The 16171-nt window shown below is 51.0% G+C and overlaps 1 protein-coding gene across 3 annotated transcripts in view; it reads right to left on the bottom strand.

Annotated features, from left to right (window-relative positions):
- Nucleotides 1-16171, bottom strand: part of LOC118215510 (uveal autoantigen with coiled-coil domains and ankyrin repeats protein-like) — a 54203-nt gene that overhangs the window by 18262 nt on the left and 19770 nt on the right. For 2 of the 3 annotated variants that reach the window (XM_035396392.1, XM_035396391.1), the window contains exons 2-5: nt 10148-10278; nt 3936-4024; nt 3017-3081; nt 1811-1868 (exon numbers count right to left, since the gene is read on the bottom strand). In XM_035396392.1, the coding sequence (XP_035252283.1) occupies nt 1811-1868; nt 3017-3081; nt 3936-4024; nt 10148-10278 (343 nt within the window). Of the gene's footprint in view, nt 1-1810; nt 1869-3016; nt 3082-3935; nt 4025-10147; nt 10279-11209; nt 11539-16171 lie in introns of those variants that run through there. The other variant, XM_035396393.1, reaches the window with a different exon arrangement.

The raw sequence follows: 16171 nt of genomic DNA on the forward strand, positions 1-16171 counted from the left end.
CTGCCGTTGGAACAGACAAGAGGCTTTGCATCATCTCAGGCACTGTTCCTGCCCACTCCCTCAGGGCTCATAATAAAGCACATACTTCCTTGTACAGCCTGTAATGGGCCATACACCACTCATCCAAGTGTATAGAATGCAAAAAATTGGGATAAAAATGTAACCACTGAACATGGCTCGAGTGCACTATTTTCATAAAATGACTCCCGATGAAGTGCAGCCATTTTGGCACACTGAGTAAGCGCTGCAAAGATTCAGCGGGTTTTGGGGCTACTTTCATAAGCTTCTTATGGAAAAGATATCCAATCAAAAGAAATACATATAATACCCACAGTACAAGTTAGGACAAGGTTGACGGTGACAACACTTATCAGCATGCACCCAAAGTGATAAGCATATAATCAATACACAATCTAAATGTGGTCCACATGTAATCAAAATTGTAATCAAAGTGTGATTGGCATGTAACTCGCAAATGCCAATACATTTTCCCGAATGCAACCAGAATGCAACCGCAACCTGGTCAATACAAAAGATAAACATGACTGAGGTGTTATGTAGATTTAATCGACAAGTGATCTAAACATAATCCCCAAGTAAAAGAAATGAGACAAACAGCGACTGTTAAAAAGTGACAATGCACAAGCAACTCCTGCGCATGACTTTGACTTGGGTGTGTGTCTGTGTGTGTCTGTGACTTGGGTGTGTGCGTGTGTCTGTGACTTGGGTGTGTGCGTGTGTCTGTGACTTGGGTGCGTGCGTGTGTCTGTGACTTGTGTGTGTGTGTGTGTGTGTCTGTGACTTGGGTGCATGCGTTTGTCTGTGACTTGGGTATGTGCGTGTGTCTGTGACTTGGGTGCGTGCGTGTGTCTGTGACTTGGGTGGTGCGTGTGTCTGTGACTTGGGTGGTGCGTGTGTCTGTGACTTGGGTGGTGCGTGTGTCTGTGACTTGGGTGCGTGCGTGTGTCTGTGACTTGGGTGCGTGCGCGTGTCTTTGACTTGGGTGGTGCGTGTGTCTGTGACTTGGGTGCGTGCGTGTGTCTGTGACTTGGGTGCGTGCGTGTGTCTGTGACTTGGGTGCGTCCGTGTGTCTGTGACTTGGGTGCGTCCGTGTGTCTGTGACTTGGGTGCGTGCGTGTGTCTGTGACTTGTATATATGCATGTGAGTGTGACCTTAATACATGCGGGTGACCGTGACTCTAGTACGTGTGTGTGACTGACTGGAATACATGCATGTCTAACTTGGGTATGTCCACGTGACTGCGACCTGGGTGGGTATCTGCCACTGTGACTGGAGTACGTGCGTGTGACTGACTTGAGTACATGAGCGTGTCTAACTTGGGTATGTCCACGTGACTGCGACCTGGGTGGGTATCTGCCACTGTGCCTTGAGTACGTGCGTGAGGCTGTGACTGGAGTACGTGCGTGAGGCTGAGACTGGAGTACGTGCGTGAGGCTGAGACTGGAGTACGAGCGCGAGGCTGTGACTGGAGTACGTGCGTGAGGCTGACTTGAGTACATGAGCGTGTCTAACTTGGGTATGTCCACGTGACTGCGACCTGGGTGGGTATCTGCCACTGTGACTTGAGTACGTGCGTGAGGCTGTGACTGGAGTACGTGCGTGTGACTGACTTGAGTACATGAGCGTGTCTAACTTGGGTACGTCCACGTGACTGCGACCTGGGTGGGTATGTGCCACTCTGACTTGAGTACGTGCGTGAGGCTGTGACTGGAGTACGTGTGTGTGACTGACTTGCATATGTGCATGTGACTGTGACTTGGGTGCATGTCTCGGAGAAGAGCAGCTCACCTGCATCGTGCAGCGCGGTCCTGCCCTGCAGGTCTACATTCCCCACTGGGCAGTTGTGCTGCAGGAGGACAGAGCAACATCAGCACACATGCAGACTAACACCCAGCAGGACCCAGCCGCTCATATTTCCCTGAGCTTACGTATGGTCCTGCAATGGCTGTTCAAGTGAATGCACCAATATCAGAGCCTGAAAGCACCAAAAACTCCCACCTGGTCCATAATCCTCACACAATGCTTCACCCGATAGGAAGAGAATGTATCGCCCTTTATATTCTTCAAATTCTTTTACCTGAGATGTAACAGAGTATCCCAGCATTGGGTCCTTTCACCTACCTGCACAGCATAACGCAAATAACCCCCAGTTGTTGTTAAACATTAAATTTGTTACATTTAAATAAAATTGGCATGACCAGAGCGGTTTTTAACTGAGACAGAAAATGTTGTCTACTTGCAGAATCTGGGGGATGGGGGGGGGGGGGGGGGGGCTGCAACTAGGTCAAGAATGGGGTAAGCAGTTGCTATGATACGGCAGAAGTGTCCGGCTGGCCGGCACCAGCATGGGCCAGACGTTGCGTTATGGCGCTGAAAGTTCTCAGGGCTCGGGGCCAGGCTCCCCCAGCCCCTGGGCCCCAGGGCCCCTATAAAAACCCTCCTCTCTCCAGCAACAGGGTCCCAAACCGGCCGCGCTCAGATGACCGGCAGATAACTGGGGGCAGGGAAACCCGAAACCTTCGGGAGTCAGCCTGCCGGAATGAGAGGATGAAGGGAGCCAAGGGTGTCCACAGTGACATCGTAGGGGGGTTGTGTCACCCCACCCCCCACTGCGCCCACCCTCATAGGCCCTTCAAAATGGGGCACGCTGCCCAAGTAACAGTCAGGTATCGAATGGGGCCAAGACTCGCCCTCCCTCTGACTGGCAGAGACCTACGCCGTCACGGTCAGATTGCAGGCGGGGACAAGCTCACTGGAGAGCAGCAGACTGAAATGAGTGGACATCAAATCATCAAATCAGCCATGTCGCTCCGGCTGAAGGGCCAACAAAGCCGAGCTCTCCTGGATGTCTGACATGGTGAATTGTGTCTGACACCTTCATTATTTCAACATCAATTCCTTAGTACTCTGTTATATTTCTATGTCTTCGTGCACATACCTAGCCATAAAAAGCAGGACTGAATAACGTGTTCACAATGCTTTTTTGGACTATACCTGCAGAAGTTTCTGCACACAGAGAGAGTGCCCATTCCTCGCAGCCAAGTGTAGAGCATTTTTACCTGTCAAAAAAGATGAGATGATTCAGTATATGAGAAAAATGTTACATTATAATTGCATATAAGTGCATTTAATATTCCTTCTTGCAGTGGTGTTGTGAAGAGCACAAGCAGGCAGGCTGAATCAGTCGGTGTAATTACATGCTGCTCTTTAGACATGTTAATAAACAGACAGCTTGCTTTAAAAGGAGTGTTTTAAAAGGCATGACGTGACCCTGCCGGCTTAGCTGGAATCAATACCATGACCTGAGCAACACTCACGGCCAGGAATACAGTGCACCTGTAATTACACAACACAGTTCTGGCCTACATGGTTTCTTAGTGCTGGATGTGCAAAGAGTCACAGATGGGTGGTTAAGTACTGGAGCTTTTTCCACTCTGCAGCAGGTCCAACATGACGGGAACCTGGGATCATCGATCTTATGCAGCTTTGGCCTCTGTGCTCCTGTGATCAGCTCTTGAATAATTCCACTCTCCTCTGCAAGTTCAGTAAGTCTGAACAGTAATCTTACTGGCTCTGATGGTACAATAATGTGACTGCCACGCATGTGCCAAAGGTGGTTTCAGTGGCTCTGTTGGCCTCAGGGTTCAAGCAGCGTAATAATGTGAGCTCAGTCTCTCTGTGCTAGCGGTGGTCTCAGGGCTGAGAGCTCAGTCTCTCTGTGCTAGCGGTGGTCTCAGGGCTGAGAGCTCAGTCTCTCTGTGCTAGCGGTGGTCTCAGTGCTCTGAGAGCTCAGTCTCTCTGTGCTAGCGGTGGTCTCAGTGCTCTGAGAGCTCAGTCTCTCAGTCAGCGGTGGTCTCAGTGCTCTGAGAGCTCAGTCTCTCAGTCAGCAGTGGTCTCAGGGTCTCTTTCTTACCGGTGGCCTCAGTAGCAGTGACATCAACACTGTGACCCAGGATGAGGTTGAGACAGTCCAGGTGTCCTCTAGCAGCAGCGAGGTGGAAGCTGGACACACAGAAGGGAGAGGGATGGGGGTGGAGGGGCACAATCAGCTTCACAATTTGCATATTGGCAGCAACATCTCCTAATCCAAGACCAAAAATGAAAAACCAGTCACGGCAAGACCACTTAACCAGGTAGATCCATCAAGATCCCAGTTCTCATCTGCAGTGATGACCTGGGGAGGAAAGTGGGTACAAAATGCAAGGGATTGTGGGATTGTGTTGCTACAGGTTGAAAGGGGGGTGATGTAGAGATTAATAGGAACAGGACAATTTGTTTAAAACCGCTACTGTGTGCAGTAACTCTGCACAAAACTACGAAGACCATGGAGAACCTGGTCCTCAAATCAGGTTGAGTGTGCCGTTGGATGACATCTACATCACAGTACGCCCATTACTGCACTGGGACATAAAATTTTATTTCTGGGTCCAGAGGTAATTTTTTGGGTCCCTAACGGCCCATCAACACCTCTTCCAGGCAGGAAGTATCCCATCCAAGTACTTCAGCACTTTGACATGAGAAGGGTATTGGGTGGTACCGCTGCTGGCAGAGAAATAAGAACTGAGTAAAGGTCAACAGCGTCGCCAGAGCCATCTCTGCAATCTCCTTCCGAGTCTGAACAGTAGGACAGAGCTGTTTAATGAAGTGATATGGCAGAGACAGCCCAAACCAACAAAGTGGCAGGGCAGATGAATCAAACAACAATACGGAGAAATCCAATCAAACAGTATCAAACAAAAGGGCAGAACCGTCCAATCAGCAGATAGGGTGGAGCTGTCAAATCACACTATGGGAAAAGGTCATCAGATCTGTTGCAGTGCTCCTGTTGAGGAAGCCCGCACAGGCTCACCTTGGCATAGGCAGCTACATAAACTACAATCGACAAAAGAAACTATACCTTTGATGTTGAGGTGTAAGAACTATGGTATAATACGCACTACCCTCCTGATGGAGGCTTAAAGGGTCAGACCACATTCATCACATCATATCTAAAAATAAACCTCTTCCTTCATTTCTGCACATGAAATTGAGACTAGCGTAGCTTTCTGCACTTGAGAAGCCGTATGACATGCCCTGAAAATCCCTTCTCCAGCAGCATTATGAAGCAAAACAGGAATTACTGTATATCCACAGCAATCAAAACTGTTCTTCAGTGGTGCAATTTATTCCATTTTTAATGTAATTCCAGCTGCAATTTTTGTAGAGGGGTTTCACCAGATGGGTAACAGGAAGGTGAAAGACATTCTTAAGAATTGGTACATTTTCACCTGTAAAAATTTTTAGGCATGTAAGCCAACACTGAAGTTCATGTTAGTGATCAGTCATTTCTTGCATTTAACTCAACGTTTACAGACAAATGCGCATGATGCTGGTACAGGCACTATATGCGTACGACAACAAGAATGTGTTTATTTCACCTCTTTTCCATTCAACAGCTGCTGGGACACTGCTAACCCAGGTAATGAGGCCATCTTTACCAATGTGAAAAACTGCATTCCGTCTCCATGTGAACCACAGCGTTTCCCAGGGTACACCTGAATGGAAAGGACAGACATTCCAGGAGCGCTTCCACGGTCATTAGCTGTGCGCTGACACTGGACACAGCTCCATTACACAGCCCCGAGGCTTCCCTGCCACTCTCCACACCACAGCAAACCTGCGGCTCCCAGACCTGCACTTCTACACACAGCCCCGAGGCTTCCAGCCTCACCCTGCCACTCTCCACACCGCGGCTCCCAGACCTGCACTTCTACACACAGCCCCGAGGCTTCCAGCCTCACCCTGCCACTCTCCACGCTGCGGCTCCCAGACCTACGCTTTCACACACAGCCCTGAGGCTTCCAGCCTCACCCTGCCACTCTCCACGCTGCGGCTCCCAGACCTGCACTTCTACACACAGCCCCGAGGCTTCCAGCCTCACCCTGCCACTCTCCACACCGTGGCTCCCAGACCTGCACTTCTACACACAGCCCCGAGGCTTCCAGCCTCACCCTGCCACTCTCCACGCTGCGGCTCCCAGACCTACGCTTTCACACACAGCCCCGAGGACACGCCATGCAAACGAAATGGAAAGCACCTACACACAGCCACCCACAAATGTGAAGACCTGCTGGATTTGGGCTTTAGTATGGATTAAATTGTTCAGTATGGAACACAAATGACCTCCACTCATTTTGAGTTTTAAAATGAAACGAAATGAAAATCTTTTTTCACTTTAAAAACTGGACGTCAGCTATGAAGAGGAAAATGGACACACATAAGTGTGGACTCATGCACAGTATTATCTTGAAGGTTATTCTTGCCGAGTGCTTCTCTGGTTTGCTTATCCTTTGTGTTAATCTTTCCCTGGCTAAGAGATTTGCCCACAGGTGAAGCAGTTATTCAAGATAAATGTGCTGTTTGCCCAGCTGGACCTCTCTAGCACTTCAGCAGATTAAATATTTTCATTAAGAAGAACACCACAAGAAGTAAAACCTTTATTATAAAACTCCCTACTTGGGAGACTGGATATACTGATAAAGACACCCCCCCCCCTCCCCCACCCCCCAACAAGCAACCCAGCCTCCACCTGAGGCATGCCGGCCAAAAATAAACACAATGCAAAAGATCAATTTGCACAGATGAAGTACGAGAGGTGGACAACAGAGAATTTGCAGCCAGATTTTGAAAATGATCTGCTACTGTCAGCAAGGTATTTAGAACAGCAGGCTTTTTCTTCTTTACCCCTTACTAGCAAACTCATGTGAAAGAATCTGCAGTACACACTTAGGTTGTTTGGCCATAGCAGAAGGCATACGGGCAGGGCGAAGCCACAGCTATAGTAGCTATGCGTTCCATATAGTACGCGCCATAATAACGTAGCGGGAGCGCGAGACCCTCGCTCTGACGGCGGTGAGTGCGCTTGATTTAGTCCCGAGAGATTCCATCGCCTTATTACGGGGCAAACCCTGCTCCCTGTGTATGGCAACAACGTCTCGCATACAAGCTGAAAATACCCAGCAGGCCAGCTCCCGCAATCCGACCCGTTCAAACGGGGGCCAGACAAATCTGCAGCTGAAACGCACCGGCATGCTAAAGAGTTCCCCAGCTACTTCTGCCCAAATCTGCAGCTGAAACGCACCGGCATGCTAAAGAGTTCCCAGCTACTTCTGCCCAAATCTGCAGCCGAAACGCACCGGCATGCTAAAGAGTTCCCAGCTACTTCTGCCCAAATCTGCAGCCGAAACGCACCGGCATGCTAAAGAGTTCCCCAGCTACTTCTGCCCAAATCTGCAGCTGAAACGCACCGGCATGCTAAAGAGTTCCCCAGCTACTTCTGCCCAAATCTGCAGCTGAAACGCACCGGCATGCTAAAGAGTTCCCCAGCTACTTCTGCCCAAATCTGCAGCCGAAACGCACCGGCATGCTAAAGAGTCCCCCAGCTACTTCTGTCCAAATCTGCAGCCGAAACGCACCGGCATGCTAAAGAGTTCCCCAGCTACTTCTGCCCAAATCTACCAAATTCAATGCCACTGAAAAGTAAATAATTAGATACAAAATAAACTGCCGAGAAAATCCTGATTGTAGGCCAGCTGAGACTTACTTTGAAGTGAACTATCCGTATTTTAGAAGTTCTGATGAATCAATAATCTCAAAAACAAATATTCTTTTTGCAGTGTTTATATCGCAAGTAGACATAACAAGGCTTACAACACTGGCAGAAGGTTATCTATATAGCAGGTTTCCTTATTTTGGTCATTCACATAGTACTGGCTTAGATCACAAAATACTAGAACACATTTCTGAGAATTTAGAACATTTATAGGTAATTCTGAAAAATTATTATTATTATATTATTATTATTATTATTATACAAGGAAATCATACAAGGAAGGTCCTGTCCTGTCCTTTACTAAATAACGTGGAAGACGTGCCCTCCAACAGAACCAGCACAACAGTGATGGATGGGACAGGCAAGCACTGACAGCTAAAGCTCGGTGTAGCACATTCCACACCTATGACAAGCAAAATAGCCTGACAGTGTTATGTGATGATCACATCCTCCTCACAATGATGATGCATTTACAGATACCCTCTAAAAGCAACACGCGGCTGAGGTTACTAAGGACGTAGCACACTATTTATCTGCATGGTGCAGCAACCAAATGGAATTCCTTTGGACAACAGTAGCGATTCCCAAAATGCAGCCTTGTAGCACTGGCTAGCCTGGTCCTTTTGTTTAGAAGATAGACTTTGATAAGGAGCAATGTGATGTGCTGCTCCAAATTACCCATAATGCAAGGGAAGGTTTGCGGCTGGAAGGACAGAAGTTAGGTGAGATATAAAGTGAGCATGAGCATTCACGTGTATGTGTGTGTGTGTGTGTGTATGTGTGAGCATGCGTGTGTGTGTGTGTGTGTGTTTTCTAAACGTCCTGAGACAATGCATCCCGTGATTTTGAACATGATCCTTTGGTAATGCTGAAATCTGATCCAGTGCATGCCTCTTGTGATCTCAATACAGCAACTGGCCGGTTATCTTGAAAACGTGATATGAGGCTTGTGTGATTTCAAGACAACTAGCTTCTTTAAATCCCAAAAGGTTTCACTCCCGATTTCAAAACAACAGACCCCAAAATACATCACCATATGGCAGCCTTCAAAAACCACGGCCAAGAGGAGGCTGACTGCCAAATACTACTACTACTGCTGCTACTACCAACAAGCACACTCAAAATAACACTCAAAGACTCAAATTCAGCTCGTCCAACAGAGTGAAACTCTACTATCATACGCAGTCAAACTGCCACCTTCTGGTCTTGTGGAAGACGGGTGATGTGAGAGGTCACACTGTGACCCGTGAGGATGTTCAGATCTGCGATGTTTACCTGGCTTTCGTCCCAGAAACACAGCCCGCCCGAGCCCGAGCTCGACCACCCGCCTCGCCGCGGCAGGCCGAGGCCAGCTCCCCCCGTGGGGCGGTGGTCAAGCCCGGCTCCCGTCCTCCCCCGGGCGGAAGCGCACAGATCGCTTTACTGACTCTGAAGCACTTCCTGCCCAGAAAAGCCACCCCAGGCTGCTCTGGCCGTAAGTCCCCCGCTGCAACGTGCTCGTCACTCCCAAATACGGAACACGCTCTGGCAGCAACTTCCTTCAAGTCGACCTGAATATACAATTTAGGCAGGGCGAATTCCGCAAATACTGCACGAGCGCATTTATAACACACCACAACTGCTTCCATATGTCTTCAGAAGGGGGGATTTACAGCGTTATTCATTTAGGCATTCAAAGGCCCAGGACTAGGCAGCAAGCTGCAGCATCTACCCACAGGCTAATGATAATCAGAGAGAAGCACATTAACAATGTGAACTCAAAAATGCAAAGGGGAGAGGGAGTGGAGCAACATGACCTTTTGGACATGACATTATTAAAAACAGAACCCCAGGGATGTTCATTTCAGCTAAAAGTTAATGACTGCATCCCACGACATGGCAAACGATCAGATAACACCGCTAGATGCCATTTCAACCTGCAAGCCACGCAGAGGTGAGTGGTGCTGTCTGTCACAGCAGAAATAATTACAACGTCTGAGAATCCCGCTGCGGAGCCGCTGCATTTCATCAAATGACTCTTGGTGGAAATTTGGTTTATTTGAAGTCTTATGAAACTCCGGACAGAGTGATTCCCGCGAGCACTCATGCTGCCCTGGATGCCGGGGCCTTATCTGAAAGATCAAATTAAGGTCTTAGGATGGAGTGTGCTTGGTAGTGGTGGTTTGGGGAGGTAGGGTTGGGGGCTAAAGGTGAGAGTGTGTGCGCGTGTGCGTGTGTGTGTGTGCATGTGTGTCTGTGTGTGCGTGCGTGTGTGTGTGTGTCTGTGTGCGTGTTTGTGTGTGTGTGTGTGTGTGTGCACGTGTGTGTGTGTCTGTGCGCGTGTGTGTGTGTGCGTGCGTGCATGCGGGTGTGTGTGTGCGTGCATGCGGGTGCGTGTGTGCATGCGTGTGTGTGTCTGTGTGTGCGTGCGTGTGTGTGTCTGTGTGCGTGTGTGCATGCGTGTGCATGCGTGTGCATGCGTGCGTGTGCATGTGTGCGTGTGCGCGCGTGCGTGTTTTGGGGGGCAGAGCGGTGTGCGTTTGTGGGGTACTCACGCAGAGCGCCCCTCGACGTCCGGCTTGGTAGGGACCACGCCCTTTTTGCTGAGGACGGCGGCGACCTTGTCCACCTCGCCGCGCTCCACCGCTTTCATCAGCCGGTCGTCATACTTGTTCCAGTCTGTGTTCTGGGAGAGTGCACATGGGAAGAGCCAATCAAAACACAGAGCATGCGGGGCGAACAGAGCGCGCTCAGCAGGGACGAGCCCGTTAGGGCGGCATGCTACGGCACAGTGATGAGCCCCACAGACTGGGACCAAATCCAGAGCAGGCCAGTGCCAACTGTTTCATCACTACCTAGCAGCCCCCTCTGGCCAATCGGGTGCCCATGGACTTCCTCTGCCTCCAATGAGCTGTAGTCTGTGATGTGAAAAGACGCAGCTGGTGATACCACACATTTTGGAGAACTATGGGAGTCTACACATTGCAGATAATTGTTCATTCCAAATTATGGTGGGAATTGGATATATACAAATATGAAAAATTAAAAAAAAAAAACAAATCAAAACAATTATGTGACTAATGTGAAAACAGCGAGGCCTGAAAACCTGTTCTTAGAGCACTGTTTAATTTGTGGTAATAAGCTGTATTTAACTTTGCTGAGCTAGAATTCTTGATTTCACAAACTACACTTGATTACAGGCTAGGACAAATAGCACAGTCTTACAACGGGAGGACGCGAGCAGCAATACGAAAACGAATTCAAACTTGTGTCAGTGCAATCCTACTTAAAACAAGCACACCTGGAAAATCAGAATCAATCTACAACGTTTCATGCAGAGTAGGGAACCTGAGAACAAGTGAAAAGCAGCGTCCGAGCCCTGGGAGCTCAGGTCCAGGAGGTACCAGCATGCACAACCCCACTCAGCACAAGCATTCCTTTCCAGCCTGTTTGCAGTTATGAAAAGCCGTAAGTCAGACGCACTGGCAGCTTGAACGCGTTCCCACACACCGCGGGTTGCCCAGCAGCCGAGCGCGAGTGTTCAGGGGCTGTGGGGGGGGGGGGAGGGCTCCCCCAGGACGGTTTAAGCGCAGCCCCGGTTCCGCGGCGATACCTACGAAGTACATGGAGGTGCACTTCAGCCAGCGGCTCATCTTGGAGGGCTGGGTCTCGGGGGCGGCCGCCGCTCTGGGAAAGCGTGCCCTCTGCGCGGGGTTGGGGGGGGTGAGGGGGGCGAGGTGCTCGTCCAGCGAGTAGCGGTAGCGGCGGCGCGGGGATCCTCTTCAGAGCTCTGCTCCGGCGGCCCTGCTCCTCCAGGAGCTGTAGGAGGGTTTACGGAGTGCACCCCAGCCCACAGCCTCAGGCTCTGCCTTCATCACGCCGCCCGGCCCCAGGACGGCCCCGGCCAGCCTCCGGCTCCTCCTCTGGGGCTGAGTCTCTGCGCGCTGGGCTGGGCTGGGCTGGGCTGGGCTGCGCTGGGATGGGCTGGGCTGAGTCTCTGCGCGCTGGGCTGGGTTACACTGGGCTACCTTGGGCTGGGCTGGGCTGGGCGAGGGTGGGCTGGGCAGGGCTTTCCCTTGGCTGTTTTCTTCTCTCCTCCGTTTCTCCTCTCCTTTCAGTCCGGGACTCCCCCTCCGCTCTCAAACGTCTTGTCCCGATAAATGGCAAGGACGACCAACCCCCCACGCTAAATATGTGTGCTCTCCCAGGTTTAAAATTACCCTCCCCGGTAAACAGCGTGCAGACAGCCACTCAGACTGGTTACCTCTTTATTTTTTCACCCACCAACCTTTTTTTTCCCCCGATGACTGACAGGAAGACGCGTCTAATAATACACGCCGAGCATGCCCTGAAAGTGAGTAAGGACGCTCCGGCGTGAAACGGGGCCCGCGGCCCGAGGAGCAACCTTGCAGGCGTCGGCATGCGCCCCGGCCTCCACAAATATTCATCTGCGGGGATTACGGTTTCAAATTTAAGCAGCCCCCCGCGGCCGCCCCCCCCCCCGCGGCCGGCCCCCGGGGACAGTTAAACTGTCTGCTAAACTGAGCGCGGAGGCTGCGCGGCTGAGCCCGGCGCACGGTAGCTGGATTAGGTGTCAGCTTCTCGCCATCAGCTGTCCGCCAGCGCACCTCCGCGTAAACACCGCTCCATTTCCAACGCAGGACGTCAGCTCTTTAATTTGGAGGTGAAAAATAAAGAGGCGGAGGTCAGATGGGGGGGGGGGGACGCGTTTAATTTACACACACTGCGTCAGCGGCGCCTCGGCTTACGCCCCCTGCCAGACGGGCGAGGGCGGGCGGGCGGGCGGGCGGGCGGGCGGGGGTCAAGTGGGACACGGAGGGCAAGGTGTCCTCTTACTCAACACAACATCAAACACCGCCTTTCAAAAGAGCTTTTACCTTTGAATATTATGTGTTTCGCAGAATAATGCACATTATCGCTTTGATGTTAGTACTGCTGTGTATATCTGCCAGCTTTGGTAAAAGGGAGCGGAGAAATCTCTGCACTGCATCGTGCCAAATTATTGCAATTGCATTTTATTTGCATGCCGGATTTTCAGAATTGTTTTATACTTGTGGGTCAAAGCGCACACAGACCCACTGCAGTTTCATAACCAGCGGCAGAGAGTAGAGCGAAACTAGTCACACACAGATGTGCGATTTCATGATGACGGCTTCTTGCGCTGGTGTCAGGTGATGTCAGGTCTTATAATACGGCATGATGTAGTCCAGCCGTGTGATCAGTGTGACTCACCCTAACTTCAGCCTCTCCAAACCCAGCCTCAGGAGGGCGGGGCGTCTCCCCCGGCGACCCCCCGCGTTTCGTGTCCAGGCAGATGAAACGGGCGGGGCGGTAAACACGCCTCCCACTCCCACACATGAGAAGCGGTGCACAGAGAGGAGCTGGCAGGACGGGGGAGCGCTACAGCACAGCGCTAAAACACCGCCAACTGTGCAGGTGGGGGGGGCAGCGCAGTTAACCCTGAACCGCAATACCTACCACCGGCGAGGGGAGGGCAAAGGCCCAAAATCTACCGTTCCGATCCTGGACCAGCCAGGCTCCCCACCTTAGAGAGCTCGCTGCTGCACACCCAACACCCTGAGCACGTGCTCGCCACAGGAGTACGCACACATGCCAATCAAACACCGCACTACCGCTGGTACAGGGGCGCCGCAGGCGTATATGGCCCTGGAGAAGAAGCGGCGGGAGCAGGGCATGCTGGGAGAGGGGCAGCCCGGGCTGCAATGCCAAGCACGCGGCCATTCTGGAACTGGAGCCGGGCTGTGGGCGGCCACGAGGGGAGCGAGACCAGAGCAAACCCAAACAACCAAATTCAGTTTTAAACCCTCTTACCCCCCTCACCTGCCCCCACGGGGAGGTCAGGAAGGCCCCCCGAAAGGGGAACAATCACACAGAGGGACACTGGCCTGGGCCTCAACACCAACAGCCCTTCCTAAGGAAACCCACACAAACTCTGCACTGAGGCCATTTCACAGATAGCCCCCTCATCCTGGATTAGACATTCACTTTGCTTTGATTATAAAAAATGCACAAAAGCGCAGATCTTCCAAAGCAATTCTGCAGGATCTATTCACTGTGCCAGAAACGTAGCTGGAGGTCAGCACTTAAGTGAGCAAAGCATGATGGGAATACAGGCTGCCTGGGGGGGGGGGGGGGGGGGCAGCCATTAAGAACATGAAACACACACAAACATGCAGGGGGTGGTGGTGTTATTGTGCTGGGCTGAGACGTATATACTTACACAGCAGCTGACCCAACCCAAACGGCTACCCTGCCGCCCCACAATGAGAATCAATATGCCGAAGGTCATTTGCATTGTGTGGAAAACGGCAGCCATAAACATCCATCAGGGCCTGCGATGCCGTAATGCGCTGGCTATTTACCGGCCCACAGGCGCGTACGAGCTGGAGCAGGCCAGAGAAGTGCCTGTCGTTATGGGGATGGCGAAAATCTGCGCTTTAATTAGCCAACCTCCGCCAAGCGTCCTGCGATCAGGAATGCGAACCTGCTAAAGAAAGGCGGATCCCTGCAGGGAGCCGCTCTCGGAGAGGCCAATCGTCTGCAGACAAAGTGATGACAGACAGGCCGGTCGAGCCCAGAGCTGTGTCACTTCCATCAGACCCCTAGCAACAGCGATACTCGTTTGAAGGGGGGCAGGGGTGCTGGCAGCTATGTGGCATGCATGAATGTATATACATGTGTACACTGAATATAGGCCATAGTTTGTTTTAATGCCAGGGCAGTAAAAAAATTGACCAGACAAAACAAAGTTGCATGTCCCCTGATATTTCATCAGAAACATCAACATCAGATATCAGAGAAAAGAAACTGAAGATTACAGAAGTCATTTGAACAGAAAATTTAAAAAATTGAAGAAAGATTTAACTGGATTAAAAAAAATATAAAAACAAGGTGTCAGGTTCCTAGTTCACAACTTGAGAAGAGTGCACTCATGTTCAAGAGTAACACAGAGCACCTCCCAGGTTTTAAATGACCTTTTGTTGCAATAAGCATTTATGGGAATGTATAAAAGGCCTATGAAAGAAAAAAAAAAACAGTACACTGCAACACTAGCTGACCGTATCGTCACGTATCACCATGGATACACCTACATGTACAAGACATCACACAGCGTTCACCTACTACAGCCCATGGCTCTCGCACATGGGTGGTCAAGGTTATGGCGGTACAGCAGTTGTAAGTTCTAAACTGGGGCCACACACTTTGGTCACAGACAAGTTCGCCGCTAGTACAGCTGATACTCTGACAGTTCCCCCGCTGATTTGGGTCCTCTCCGTGCTGAAAGACACCGCGGCCTCATCTGCACCCAGGGCGTGACCCACAAAGCCAGGACAAATATGGAAGCTAACTACTGGAGGAAAAAATGCACTTTGGTATGGCCAGGAGCCATCTTGGGAACTGCTCGATATGACAGCTGTAGGACAGACAGATTCCGCAGGACGTCAAAATTCCGTGCCTGTCCCCCCCGTCAAATATAACCTGGGGGATGTAATTATTCACCACAGAATAAAGGGATTTAAAAATGCATCCTTTCATTCTTGTGCCTTGCGCTTCCTCACTGTGAATCGGGCTCGGCTGAAGGTTATTCCTACAACTCTGGATGCCCCTGTTGGACAGACTGCAGATTTTCCTTTCTGATTTTTATCTGAACGCATGTGAATAAGTGTAAAACACAGATCTTGAAATGTCCTGCGTTCCAAAGACACAACTTTCCATGGGCTAGCACGACCACTGATATATGCTGCATTTTAGAATATCACATAAAATAGACCTCATTCACTAAAGACTTGTTTGTACATCCTAGGTAATATGATCATTGCGGTCCATCTCTCTTACACACAGTTACGCAATTCTAAATAAATCCCTCCTGCTATAGATCCGTAGCATAGTATGACATTTTAAGACGTGCTTGTCAGTACAAGCTAGCGTGTTAAGTAGCCACTGTTTTTTTTTAGCATAAAATGGGCATAAATATGTAAAATATAAAAAATTGTATTGAGTTGGGGCCCTCAGGCAGAGGGGTGGCTCTTCTGGGGAGGACTGAGCTTAATGGGGAGTGGGGAGTTTTGGAAGCCTAAGTGTAGGGGGCGGGTGAAAGCGCTGCTGGCCTGGGGAGGTCTGCTGCACAGGAGCAGAGCTGCTGGCCTGGGGAGGTCTGCTGCTCAGGAGCAGAGCTGCTGGCCTGGGGAGGTCTGCTGCACAGGAGCAGAGCTGCTGGCCTGGGGAGGTCTGCTGCTCAGGAGCAGAGCTGCTGGCCTGGGGAGGTCTGCTGCACAGGAGCAGAGCTGCTGGCCTGGGGAGGTCTGCTGCTCAGGAGCAGAGCTGCTGGCCTGGGGAGGTCTGCTGCACAGGAGCAGAGCTGCTGGCCTGGGGAGGTCTGCTGCACAGGAGCAGAGCTGCTGGCCTGGGGAGGTCTGCTGCACAGGAGCAGAGCTGCTGGCCTGGGGAGGTCTGCTGCACAGAAGCAGAGCTGACAGACAGCTGAGGCTCTGGGGCAGTGCGTGTGAGAGAGCCCGTCTCAGAGGCCCGTCTCAGAC

The sequence above is a fragment of the Anguilla anguilla genome, chromosome 16 (assembly GCF_013347855.1).
Source record: "Anguilla anguilla isolate fAngAng1 chromosome 16, fAngAng1.pri, whole genome shotgun sequence".
NCBI classification, from domain to species: Eukaryota; Metazoa; Chordata; class Actinopteri; order Anguilliformes; family Anguillidae; genus Anguilla; species Anguilla anguilla.